This window comes from Anarhichas minor, unplaced genomic scaffold, assembly GCF_050575085.1.
Source record: "Anarhichas minor isolate MPS153535 unplaced genomic scaffold, ASM5057508v1 ptg000010l, whole genome shotgun sequence".
Lineage (NCBI taxonomy): Eukaryota > Metazoa > Chordata > Actinopteri > Perciformes > Anarhichadidae > Anarhichas > Anarhichas minor.
This window is the reverse complement of record NW_027466456.1, coordinates 6,651,088-6,665,067: the sequence shown is the minus strand read 5'-3', so window position 1 is coordinate 6,665,067 and position 13,980 is coordinate 6,651,088. Positions and strand designations below refer to the sequence as shown.

At 44.1% G+C, this 13,980-nt stretch overlaps 1 protein-coding gene across 1 annotated transcript in view; it reads left to right on the top strand.

The window, feature by feature from the left end:
• agbl4 (AGBL carboxypeptidase 4) overlaps positions 1 to 13,980 on the top strand; it is a 237,692-nt gene that overhangs the window by 128,472 nt on the left and 95,240 nt on the right. The window contains exon 5 of the mRNA XM_076088602.1: positions 3,622 to 3,838. Within this exon, the coding sequence (XP_075944717.1) occupies positions 3,622 to 3,838 (217 nt within the window). The remainder of the gene's footprint in view (positions 1 to 3,621; positions 3,839 to 13,980) is intronic.

The following is a 13,980-nucleotide window of genomic DNA, read 5'->3' as shown; positions in this document are numbered from 1 at the left end:
CTCTGGCAGTTAACTTGTCCCACAGCTCTCTGTCAAAGGAATGACCTTGATGTAGCTCACACGCGGTTTTGAGTTTGCCTCTTCGTTTCAGTACGCGGCTCTTTGCATAGTCCTGTTGGTGTATATGTTTCTGTGTCTCTGTAATCACTGAATTGTAAAACCATGTGTGAGTGTGTTATCATCTGGGGGAAGCTTCTCTATTTTCTTCCCTCATCCCACGCGGTGATAATTCCGTTGGGAGCGACGGCACTGTACCACGTCAAGAGATGGGCACGGGGAGGTACCATTTAGATAAAACAAATTGCCAGCTGCCGAGCAGGAGCAGCTAACGCTTAGATAAAAACCAAAGGGACCGCGTGCATTAATGTGCTTGGTGCTGAAGATTATGTGCATTTTTCATATTTGTGTGCATGACGGTATAGCAGACACAGCCTCTTCCTTTAGCATAGTTCAGGCCTTCCAGGCTGTGTCTTTCCATGAAACCCCACCGAGCTGGTTCCATTGGCGTATAACTACGATGCTGTGACGGGACAAGCTGCAGTAATTAAAATCAATAGCCAGGACTTTTCCAGTCTCCGGCAAGGTCACACACTGCCCAGCAGAGAGAAAGAGAAGGAGACACAGAGAGCAGTGGGATTGCATGGATGGGCAGAGCCAAACAGGGAGATATGTAAAGAGGTGAGGTGTCATCTTATTTGAATTAACCCGCACCTTGGAGGGCTGTCACCATAGTAATGCACCAGTGTGTGTGTTTGGTGTTGTGTACATGAATGTGTCATGTTCTATTTTGTCCTTGTCGGTCAGTTTTACTCGCAGTGCTCCACTTCAAACCCATGTGGTCTTATATGAATCATTTTCATGTTCCAAAATTTGCGCTCTTTTTTTCCCCCAAGATTACATTTTTTTGTTTCTTCTGTTTCTTTGTCCAGCTTTACAGGCTGTAAGACAAGGCTGGTAATCTGGCTCCAGTGGGAAGGCTGGGTGTGGTATAGCTAGCCACTGGCTGCATTAGTATTCTGCTGAGATAGCCACATGCAGATACATTCTCCTCTCTCCTCCTCTGCTCTGAAGGAATAATCAGCACTGCCTTTCTCTCCCTTCGTCCCCTCTGTCTGAGAGAGGCAGAGTGATTTAGCTTTTTGTTTTACTAGGTACCAGCAGGGACATCTTCAAGTGTTTGAAAATGCAACGCGAGTGTGTGTTCACGATGCATTTCTGTGCGGGTCCGTCGCCACACCTGATGCATTAGGCGTCTGAGCAAACACATAAAACTCTTATGTGTCTCCTTCCTGTCCTCCCCTTAAGCAGAGGTGAGTCTGAGAGAGAAGTTCACTCTGTCAGACTTGGCGCAGAGCAGTCTGTCCTGTTTGTTGATTATCAGGTCCTGTTCCTATCACAGCCCCGATAGCATCTTCATCTGATCCGTTGCCAGTGACGCTAGCTCACCAACCAGCCCCGCCATCACACAGCCGCTACGCTGCTAGCCGCCACCCCTTCCCGCATATCTCTATCAGGCCCAGATCTGCCATCGCCCTGCACTCTCATCTTCTCCTTATCTCCTTATTCCACCTTTCTCCCATGCTCCCAACACCCCGAAACACACCAGTCACTCATCGTCCTCTTCGCCCTCATCTTCCTTCCTCCTCCTTTTATCCTCCTCCCTCAGAGCGTCTGCCAAAAGCTCCGACGGCAGCACTGTTGTTCCCCATGCTTGGTCTTCTTCAGGTAAACTGTCGAGGTAGAGTCAGTGAGTGACGGGACAAGACGGGAGAGATCTGGAGAAAAGTAGAGGAATCGGAAGAGAGAAAGAAGGCAAATGCAGTCACTTGCATGCATCCAACCTCCCTCTGACCATGTCTCAGTGGTGAGGGCTAAACGAGGGAGGAGAGGAAGACAAAGATAGACGGGTGAGGAGTGTGAAAAGAAAACATGTTGAGTAAGCAGAGAAGTTCTGTAGACTGCAGCAGTACTGTCCCGCACCCCATCGATCGCCCGTGAGGTGCACGGATCAGTCAGCTTTATTTCGCCCTGGGCCCAGCATGCAACCTGCAACACACAATTCAGCAAAGTACACAACTACAGCACACAACAAAGAAGACAGAGACACGACACAAAACATGCAGTGCATTACAAACACCGTACAACGCTCAACAAAACCAGAAACATGCCGTACACAGATTAGGTGCTTACCCGTTCTTCACTCAATATAATTGTTCTAAATTGCTCAAACACTTAGACTGCAACTTAAGACACATTTACTGCTTTTCACTCAGACTGCAATTCTAAATTAAACATGAAACACGCCACGCATATAGTACAATAGTGTCATAGTCATCATAATTAAAATATCACATTAACGTGGGAACTGCTGCCTTTTAAAGTGGAAAGCTGAAACATTGTGATGCTCACAGACACAAACTGTGATGCAAAATGATCCAGTTGCCCTTGAAAAGGTGAGCTCTCCTGCATCCGGAGATCAACGTATGGAAAACCTATCAATTGGCCCGCGAGTTGGTTATCGTTTTGTATGTGTGATCTTTGGTCTTATCTATCATTTGTGTTGCTTTCTTGCCGTGGTTGTGCCTTTCAGTATTGAATGGCAATGCATAAAAAGTCTAATAAAATAAAATTTCGTTTTGTTGTTTTGCTGTTCATTTTCATTCTCAATCTATCAGTTTATATTTGTTCTTCCTGCCTTTGAATTAAATAATAATTGGCAATTGTTCAAGCATCATTTATTGTCATTCTGCAACAAAGGGTTGCACAGCGAAACGCAGTTGTAGTCCATTTATGCTCCACAAGAAAAACATGGCAAAACAAAAAAAGTAGTGCATTCCTGTGGTGCCATTTGTGAATTTGCATATAGTGTAAACAGCAGCAACAGGAACACGGGTGAATTCTCTGGGCAGATAGAAATTTGACATCAGGGAATCACCGTCCGTCAGCTTTGGCATTTGAGCACCAAGCAGCATTGATGTAAACAGAGAGCCTGCCTCCTCTCGTCCCACCGGAGTCCTGCACTCTGTCCTACCAGCTTGATCTGGGATGCCATGATGGAGCCAGCTCTCTGTAAAGATGTGGTCACAACAGTCTCTGATCTCCCGTTGCTGGGTTAGCCTGAAGTATTATTCCATCCATCTTTCTTTCCTGCGCCCAGAAGTGGCTGAAGCAATCAGCCTCTTCACGCGGTTCCAACAGGCACGGCGGGAACAGGCACTGCACTACTATAAACTCATCAAAAAAGAATTCTGTTTGTTTGTTTTCGCATTGACTCCTCATAAGCTAAGAACCTGTCAGACTTCCTCAGCAGCTTCATTAACACATGTCTCCTTACTTCCCTCAGTTCTTGCATTGCTTTGCCAGCTGAACTCAACATTTGTTGGAGACGACGAACTGACGCAACTTCTGCGTTGTGATTTCTCATCTCTCTGTGTGTAACTCATGACTCAGTTTCCTTGTCTATCGTTACACTTTCTGCACTTATTTGCTTCTCTTGCAAAAGAAGCTGTGCTTTCAGTGTTCCTCACATCTTCACCTGAAGAGACCTCATGTCCTTAAATTCAAAGACCTGTTGTGTAATTTACCTCCCTAATTTCTCCATAATGTCTTTTATTGTCTCAGGCAGAGGCTTCCCGCCAAGAACGTGTACTACTACCGCTGTCCTGACCACCGGCGCAACTATGTCATGTCCTTTGCCTTCTGTTTTGACCGAGAGGACGACGTATACCACTTTGCCTACTGCTACCCCTACACCTACTCCAGACTGCAGCACTACCTGGCCAGCCTGGAGCGCAGGAACCTGCCCTACCTGCAGAGGGAGCAACTGGGACTCAGTGTGGTGAGTTGGGAGGTGGGAAGCGCTTTGAGTAGGTGGAAGAGAAAGTGTGTGTGTGTGTGGGGTGGTAGTGGTTATGGCTGGAGCAGAGAAGTCGAATGGTGAAGATAAAGGGTTGTAGTGTGTGTGTGTGTGTGTGTGTGTGTGTGTGTGTGCGTGTTCAGGATAAGGAGACCCAGATTGGTAACTTAGGTGTGCCTGCCGGTCATAACTTCAGCCTCTCGTGTTATTATTAGGATTGTTGCACTCTGAGATGACGGACTGTAAGCCGTTGGCTGTGTGTGAGTGTGTGCATGTCTGTGTGAGTGTGTAAATGGCTCTGCGTGTAATCAGCAGAGCTCTCACCTCGGCAGTAGGAGCTAGTGTATCATACACGCTTGCCTCCAGTCTTGTCTGCTCTTATCAAATAATTGTAGGAGAAAAACTCATTAGAAATGCTTGAGAGATTACGACTTTTTCTTCTGTCCTCCAACATTTTTCAGAGAAAAGCTTGCTGCAAGGGGGGGGCACCATGAAAGTACAGGTGTTTGTGAAGAGCACCTGACCATAAAATTCCAAAAATTTAAAAACCATGGCATGAAACGGCTGACAGTATGGTTAAAAATATATTTTTAAACAGGAAAACCTCCGATAAAAAAGATTTAGTGACCTGCAGTTACAATAGCACTATGAAATTAAATACTTGAGATTCTAATTTTGATCATATTTCAAAACCAGCTTCAGTGCAAATTCAATTTTGAAAAAATAATGTCAAGATTTATGTTTTCTCAGCATTGTTTCATTTTGTGGTTAGTGGTTGTAACAGGAAGTGCGTTTCACTACAGGTCCCCAAAATTCTGTTGGGAATGACATGACCAATTGGGTGGCAGACATGCCTTGAGCAGCCAGTTTGTCAGAAATACAACAGAAGAAGAAGAACTGGTGTTTCTATTTACAACGCAGCAAACCAAACTGTGCGCTAAGAGGAATCATCACGTTATGTTGTTTTTATATGGATGAAAGTCAATAATTGGCCCTTTTATGCTGCAAGCAACCGTGATCTGATCAAGTGATGCATGCTTGGTGTGAGTAGCATGGCTCAATAGAAAGAGTAGGTCGCCAAGTAGATTTGTACTGTTCTGATAATTGTAGCCTAGAACATTTAATCTAATATGAAAGGCTAGCGTACACTCTGTTTGTGGAGAAGATGTAGAGGCCTTTAACTCTGCCTAAATGTAGTTATTTGGTATCTCTTTTCTTCTGCTCCTAACTAATCTTCCCTCTCCATCTGCACTACTTTGTCATGTACAACATATAGTAAATACAAAGCTTTACAGTTCTGCCTGCATGTGCAGAACAGTATTCTTGCTTTATTTCTAAGCCACATCATTTCTCCGAGCGAGACAGAGGGGAGCAGAGAGAGGACAGACTCGGTTGGTTTGGCTCACAGAGTCAGAATTAGTATTCATAGTCATAGAGAGGTTTTATGGCCGTATTTTTCTCTTTATGTTCTCTGGGCCTGGGTGGCAGACAGCCCAGCCCCACCCTCTCATATCTCTTTCTCTTGTCTGCTCCCTCTCTTGTCGGTACCCTCTCCCCCTTCTCTATCTCAGACACATATGTAACTCCACACACACACACACACAGGTCAGAGGGGAAGGGATGAGAAGGGATGAGGAAAGCTTTCTGGCTGCATCAAAGTTTAAAGACGGATTGCTGCCGTTTCCAAGGCAGAGTCTTTGCAGGGACACCACAATAGCTTTAACCTTCTAATGGGACAGTTATCTCATAAGGATGGAAATAAGAGCCGGGGCCATTTGCACTGGCATTCTTCTATCTTGCTGACTAATTTGTTTTCTGTAATGTATTCCTCTGTACAAAATCACTGCTATCCAGCCTGCACTGGGCGACTTAGATACAGTTAAAAAAAAAAGGTCGGCTCTTTTTAGTTTTTACCTCCAGCTCTCTTCATTATTATGAGCGAGGAAGTGTTTACTAATTAATAAGGCAGTTATGTTTTTATTATCTTACTCGAACCAATGTTCAGAGCAGAGTGAAAATAACATTTAACCAGCCTGAATTCAGCTGAGTTGCGTTGTTAGAAGTCAGCTTAATTAATTGAGAGAGGCAGGTGGAGGGACAGAAACAGGGAGAGAGATGTAATGGTTGTGGGATAAATGAAAAGGGCAAGCCAGGAGGATCTGAATATCATTTTCAGATCTCAGATTCTTCACTGTAACTTGTTTTCCTCTTCCAATGGAGACTTTACAATTTTCACAGCGTGAGTGGTAGTTTTTTCACTGCCGACCATCAAACATGATGGCGTCTCACATTCCAAACATCAAAATAGAAAGAGAGACCAGAGCAATGGTTCTTGGTAGATTAGATGGAATACCCTGATGATGACACACAGCAATGTGTCCTGTAAAGCCTGGAAGCTCGAATAGCTTTCTGTCAAAAACCTAGGTGTGTTGTTGGATGCCAACCTTGATTTTGAAATAATAATAATGTAGCATGGTCGTCCAATCTTGTTTTTGTCAACTAAGGAATACTGACAAAAGCTTCAGAGACACTGAGTCAATCCTGCATGCTTTAATTTCCTCACGTTCGGATTAGCATTGGTCTACTAACTGGCATAAATTAGAAAATAACTCCAAACTGTACAGAACGCAGCAGCCAGACTACTAACAAAGACCAAGAAAAGACAAAATATTACTTTGTGTCTTGACATTGGCAACCAACTTAATACAGATGTTTAATTTTCACTCATTACCTTTGAACCCATACTATATCTCTGAAGTACTCTCCCCTTAACAACCTGCACAGCCTGAGGCCCTCAGGCAAAAACAATTATTTAAAGGAATACTTGTTAGTTATAGATATTTTTAAGAAATATGCTTAAACACTTTCTGGCTGAGAGTTAGACGATATCTGGCGTATAGACGACGCACAATGTTCATTAGATATAAGTGTTGAGAAATATTTGTATAACATTGTTTAATTGGAGTTAATTGTTGTTGTGTGTGAATGGATTATTTCATTAATAGCTGGTGGAGATTAACCACAATGCCTAAACACACAGGCCCTTAATACACATATAGACACACACACACACACACACACACACACACACACACAATTGTTCATAGACACACACTCACTCACTCTCACACACACACACACACACACACACACACACACACACACACACACACACACACACACTCACACACACACACACACATCATCCACAAAGACAAATACCAGCAGAATTCCTCTTATTCCCCAGAGGAGAGGGGTTTGGATTCTTCCTCTTCCTGCTCTGCAGGGTTCATGGCCCTTCGTCTGTTCCTCTGGTCCCTGTCTGTCTGAACATTTCCTTTTGTAGACCATCCTGACAGCATCTGAGTACAACTCTCGCTCTCTTACTTCCCCTAAGGCGTCCATGTCCACAAAGACAGAGAAAGACAACACGTGTTTGACCTGCTACAATACCAACAAGCTTTTTTGAAAAGATGCCTACTTCCTTCCTCCTTTTAAACTATTTCCTTATTTCTTTATGGGTCCTCAAGTGTCCCCTGGCCATCTAGAATTGAAGCACCTTATTTGCCTACCTTGCCTGTTGACAAAGCAATTTTTTTTTTCTCACCAGTGGGCAGTGTCTGCCCGGGAGTTGCGGAGGCAGCAGTTTGAGTTTTCCTTCTGCTGGCCCCGCTGGGGAGGGCAGGTCTATGACACTATTAGTCACCTCTGACACAGCACAGCCTCTGCCTGTATAGACCAGATGGAGAGAAAGAGTAAACGGGAGACTTCAGGGTGGGGGAGTGGACAGGCCACACACCAGCCTTAAGGTTGTCTGAGACTTTGCCTGCATGCAACTTAAGAGGCCTGAATCCTTGCCTGCTATTATACTGTGACTCTGTTCACATCAAGTAAAACTATTGATCGCAGATTCACAGTGCAGAGATGTCACATCCACTCAGTTCTTCTTCTTTTTTTGAAATCCCCCAAATCAAAGCAAGATTATGATAGATCACTTGTACTGTGTTGAAGAGAGTCAGTGGTCACTGCCAGCTGCAGTGACTTAACATTACTTAGACTGTTGTGATTGAATTTTAGACCTAATCCTGTCTGCTATCAGTGTTCAGGTACCATGTCTGCTCAGTGGGAGTGGAGTCTCGAAGAACAGGGTTTTTCTGTTTTTTTTCCTCTTTTTTTTTTAACCAAGAGGAGGGGAGTGGAGTGGGCACTGCAGCTATATCTGCCTGGCTACCTCTCTCTCTCTCTCTCTCTCTCTCTCTCTCTCTCCTTATCTCTATGTTTGTACACTATGTGCCAAGATCCAATCAATAGCCACTCCAGCCGTGGAGAGAGGAGAAGGTCAGCAGCCACATTGGAGGAACTAGGCAAACTGATGGAGGAACGGAAAGCATAGGAAACACGCGACATGCAAGGCTTATTCCTTTTCTCAGGTTAATGAGACTATTATGATTTCAGCCTCCCAAAGACTCTTTACACTATAAAACACTCCCTTTAGAATGTTGATATTACATAAAATAACTACAATATAACATGTCTTGCTCTTTGTCAGGTACTGAGGACAAATCAGGCACAAAATTAGGTATGAGGAGTCAAATTTGGCTTAAAACGTTTTCTTTTGTAATAAGAAAATGGCAAAAGAAACTTTAAAGGGAGTGTTCTACACCGTCCTTTATAAACACCGGAATCACAATTACAGTTTTAGTGTCATAACTTTGTTTAAAGCTAGGGTTAGCAACATCTTAGAAAACAGCAAAATTACGTTTTCTTTTAAGATTTTGAAATAATCCATCTGAAACAGTGTCACAAACCCTTTTCCAATGAAGGTAGCTAGCAGCACTAGCTCCAAAAGTTGTATAGCAAAAAAGTGAATAAAGTTATTAAAGTCCTGCAACAGCCGCAGATACCAGAAATATTTCCTTTTTAATATTAAAAAAATATTAAATATTTAAAAATACACAGGTCTCTAAAATACACCACCCACCCAGCTTTAAGAATATATAATATATAATACTTGAGCTGTAACACATACAGAGCAGCACTACTTTGTCACAGGAAATTTTCACTTTTGTGCGGGACTGAGAAATTGACACCATTCAAATGTTCTTAGCAAAGAAGAGTTGTTCTTTTTCACATCAGACATTGTCATCAAGTAATGTGACAGCATGCAATCTGGAAAAGTGCCAGTTTGAATTACAGTAACTAATTAATGCCAACTTTTGTTGAAAGCGGATGAGAGCCGAGTTCTTGACACTGGAGCTATTCTGTGAATGGTTTGTAATGAAGAGAGCCCTCCAACCACTGACTGCCTTTGAAGGCCAACACCTGAATAGCCAATCAGCACTTTAGCATGTGGATGAGGTGACACTGCAAAGTGAAACCGCATGAGAGCTGTCCACTTCCACAACATCCACTTTGTATTTAAATAGTGAAAGACTGGCTTTCGTTTACTGGCAGGACAAAAATGCATTCAAGCGTACAGTTTATAGGGAAGCAAAAATATAACGTCAATACTTTTCACTACATCACCACAAACCGATGGGGCTAGGCAGACGATTAACAATGTTAGCTATATATTCCCCCAAACATCGATCGTTTTGTAGTTTTGTTAGCATATATTCAAGACAGACACGAGCACTTCACCAGTCAAGCAAGCTGGCCCCACTCAAGTAAGTAAAGCTCTCTTCCCCAAGCGGCGAGGTACACAGCTCAAGATAACAGAGGGGTTTTTTCCCTTTAGTGGCAGACTGTCCATGAATGCATTAGCTGTGGCCTAAACATCAAAGAAGGGGGGGAAAACATTTTTAAAAAGGAAAATGCAAAAGAAAAAGAAAAGGCAACTTAAGGAATACAGCTATATCAGCGGGTGGACATTTAATTTCCACTCTATATTTCTTACTTCCACAACTTCTGATGAAGTTTTTCTTTGTGTTTGTCTCCTGCTTGTTGTTAACTTTCTGGGTCCTTGCTTTACCCCTTTGCCATTTTGTTTCCCTGTTTTTGCCTTTGTCATAAATTGTTCTCTGCTGGCCTCAGGAAGTTTTGTATTTTCCTTGGCAGCAGCTAACAGGTATCTGGATGAAAGAGCTAGACTCTTTATCGTCTAATAATATGTTAATCACTGCCTACGGCACGTCAGCGTCAGAAATTCCTCAAAGATTGAAAAGGTCATCATTGTATCATTGCATGTTTCTTGGCAACAATTCCTGTTTTCATGCTGCTCTGTATTTCGCTTCATTAGTGAGTGACCCTTATTCTATCAGCCCAACACAGCATCTGTAGTCTGGCGCAGGAATCTGAGAAAAAGGTCGAGACGTGACTGTCCTTTGGCCCCAGACAGCTAACTTTAGAAGGCTGGTCCAGAGGGAGCAGAGGATAAGCAGGTTTATGATCTATATCCTCACGTTACAGTGCTGCATGGCCTCTTATCTCCAACCAATGGTTCCCCCAGGATACTAGATGCTTTATTACGCACCCCCACCCCTGCATCTCTCCCATGTCTCTGGCGATCAAGAACGCGGTAATGAGTTCGAGGTGGTGAGAATTAGGAGGTGGTGGGGAGCGCGTCAGCATGGTTGTTAATGCGTACCCTACTGTGAAAGGGAGGCAGTGCGGATTGCGTGTCTGTGCCGGTGGCGTGTTCAACTTTACAGTTTTACACAGTGCAGGTCAACTGTGTGTCGTGGAAATATGGGAGGTAAATAGATTATAGTATCACAGGTGAAGCTCGCCGAATTTGATGGTGTGATGTTCACGCAGCGCTGACCCCCTTGTTGATCCTTATTATAATGTTGGCACAAAAGCACACAGATTTTGGGTTACTCAGACAGAGATAATATTTATTTTGGAAATTGGAACGTATTCACACCTTAATGGCTTAGCGCTCTGTCTCTTTTCTCTCCCCCTCTGTGTCTCACCTTCTCTCGAATAGGAAGTGAGCAAATGAAAAGTTCTCTGAGCGGCCGATGTCTACGGGCCTACAGTGCTGTGAACCGGAGTTCTGTGAATGGTGGATAGTTGAGGACCTGGTTTATGAAATAAAAGAGTAAGAAGCCTGTCATTTTAAACTGAGCCAGTGCAGCAGTCAGCAGACACAGCAGACACATCTCTCCCACCTCTTTGGCTTCAGAGGCAAATCTGCTCCCATCCTTGCAGCAGCCGTGTATCTGCCCTCCTCTGCCAATGGATATTTACTCTGCCGGCTTCTTAGATGCCGGCTTCAGGATGGAGCACTCATTTGGGACCCAGCGGGACACAGAGAGGGAACAAAACAGATAGCATTTAAGGCTTTTACTAAATCAGAATACACCTTTCTGACAGTGTTATTGCTTTCCATTGCCCGGCAAGCAGGAAAAAGAAGGTAAAGAGGGGAGAAAACAAGAGAAAGGAAAAGACAAGTAGAGGAGAGTAACGCAGAGCGGGCTGTACAGTAGATCATTTATTTGGAGGGAAAAGAATGAAAATTAATGAAAAGAGAGTTGCTCGCCCTCCAAAGGCAGCCAAGCTTGAAATTCACTTTGAGGGAATCTTAATTTGTTGTAAATGGGCAAAAAACATATTACTGCGCAGCGCATAGAAGGGCTGCACGGTGTGTCCGTCTGCTGCGTCTGTCTGTCGGCATGTGTTTGTGGCAGACGAGGACGCTATGCTCTGAATAGCTCAGCTGAGAGGAGGGAAACACAGGAGCCTGTTAATAACTCCAGTAACAGCATTCTCTTTCTACATGACTGCTCTCCAGCACACCCTTCTAGCACGTCTGAATACAACTCCAGGATGTGGAGGAGAACTTGTCAAAAGTTACTTGTAAGGAATACAGTTTGGCCTGTTCTCATCAGGTGCGCGCGTCTGTTTTTATGTGTGTGTGTGTGTGTGTGTGTGAGCGCACACATATGTACTTGTGCATTATGCTCTTTTTCGTGTGTCCCGCAGATTGAGGCTTTCGACGACTCAGGAGTTCTTGAGTTGTCTTTATCCTTTAAAGAGTGGCCTTCAGTTTAGGGTTGTGAAGTTTGCTATCGCGTGTCAGGCAGTACCAAGTAAGGACACACATCCACAGCAGTAACGAGCGTGCAAGGATCAGCTGCTAGGCCAGTCACAGGACATAACCCCACATTATGTTAATGATGTTCACCGCAAGAGAGAGAGAGAGAGGCTGCGATCCATGCGGCCACGCCGATATGCCGCATGTTATGTAACACCAAGGGCAGGGAGACCCATTTAAAAAGAACGCGGGTGGTATATGAACATGATAATCAAATAGCAGCAGGTGGTAAAGATGAGATGATAAACTTTAATTTCATCTTTTCACAGTCTTCAAGTGTTGGCAGAGACATTTCAATCCAGTGAAAACGAGACCTGTAAAATGTGTTTTTATTAGTCTGCATTGTTTATGATGGTAATGGTACTTGTGGTATTTATACAGAGCCGGATGTGCCGTTTGTGTGCCGAGTGGAAACCAACCAGTTTGATGTGAGAGCGAGAGGGAGTTCCCTGAGCACTGCTACATGCAATCAGCACAAACACAATAATTTGCTATCACGGAAAATGGTAAACTGTAAAAAATGTAGGGGACACTGCTCTTAACGCCTACTTTATTTCTGCATTACCTATTCAAAGCACTGTGAAAATTTCCGTGAAAACCTGTTTAAATGCAGTAAAGACTTCAATCTTTAAGTTGCTCTTCAAGTGGGTGCATTCGTGCTGTTGTATACAACCCAGTCTGTGCACGCAATAATATGTGGCTGCAAGCTCATTTGGATGTTGCATGTATATAAATATTGGGATTTCTGCAGGGTTAAATTACTTTTGAATCCAAGATACAGAGAATTGATCCAAGCCAATATGTTTAGTGATAAGCTGGATGACTGACAGCGCATGGTTAAACAGTATGATTGCAGACCTGCAGCAGTTGTATCCCTGCCTACAGTTATAGACCTTATCCAACAACTGCATGTGACAGAAATTCTGTAAAGCAGATCACATGACATGAAATCCTTGATTTGAGCTCTTAGCTTCCATTTCTTCAGCGTCCCCCTGAAGAGGGTGACCGGGTATGAATGCTTTATGCTCTTACATGCCGAGTGTTTATCAGAAGTCCTCACTCTCAATATACAGCACTCACTGATGTCCTCTATGGTGCCTAGAAGAGCTGAGATTGATATGCGGTCTCGTACAGTATACTGGCTACATTGCTTGGCTGGAGCACTTGAGCACGAAATGCTTAATTACACTCCAGGCGGGAAATGGTAGGGAATGTCAATAAGCGGAATATTTAAAGAATAAATCAGTTTTCCAACCCTCTTCAGGCCTTTGCTGCTCTCTCCAGTATATTGGCCTCTCACCCAACCATAGGCAAGGGCCCTGACTCTTCGCCCTACCCCAGGCTCAGCCCCTCTGACTCGGGCCAGCAGCTCGGCACGCCTGGGGGGGCCTGAAGACACCTGATAACTAAAAGCTCTGGCCAAGCCACTGGCCTCCCCACCCCTACGCAGGCATTTACTCACCACAAAAACAAACACCGTGCTCTCATTCTAGACAGTTTTTATTTTTCCTTCTCTTCATTGTCCCACTACCACGTCGCACAAAATATATTTTCTTTCCTTTTTTTTTTTCCAGAAGTGAGAAGAGAGAAAAAAAAGGAAGGAAGTGACAGATCCCATTTTTCCTCCACTTTTCTGTTCTCTCTCACCTCTCGTTTTCTTGCTCTACCACTGCTGCCCGGTCCTAGCCTTTGTGTGTGTGTGTGTGTGTGTGTGTGTGTGTGTGTGTGTGTGTGTGTGCACGTCTCCCACATGGTTGAGCGTCAGCCTAAGTGTGAGAGAGATGGATGCCAGAGTCCCTTTCTCTCTCCTAAGGCGCCATGTCTCTCCTCTCTCCTCTGCCGGGCTCGTCTGCACCTGCATATTGTGATATAGTGCCTCTGTTCAGCCAGTCGATTGCCTTTAACAGGACTGGGGCACACTGGCCAAATTGAAAGGGATTGCGGCCTGCTTTTCATCAGAGTCACATCAGAGCAGGGTGCAGGGTCCATAGGGCACAGGGGTGCATGGAGGAGGTATGACGGGTATCTTTTTCTTTTATACTTTTTCTCACAATTTCTCACCCATGTACACTTCCTCTCTCTCCCA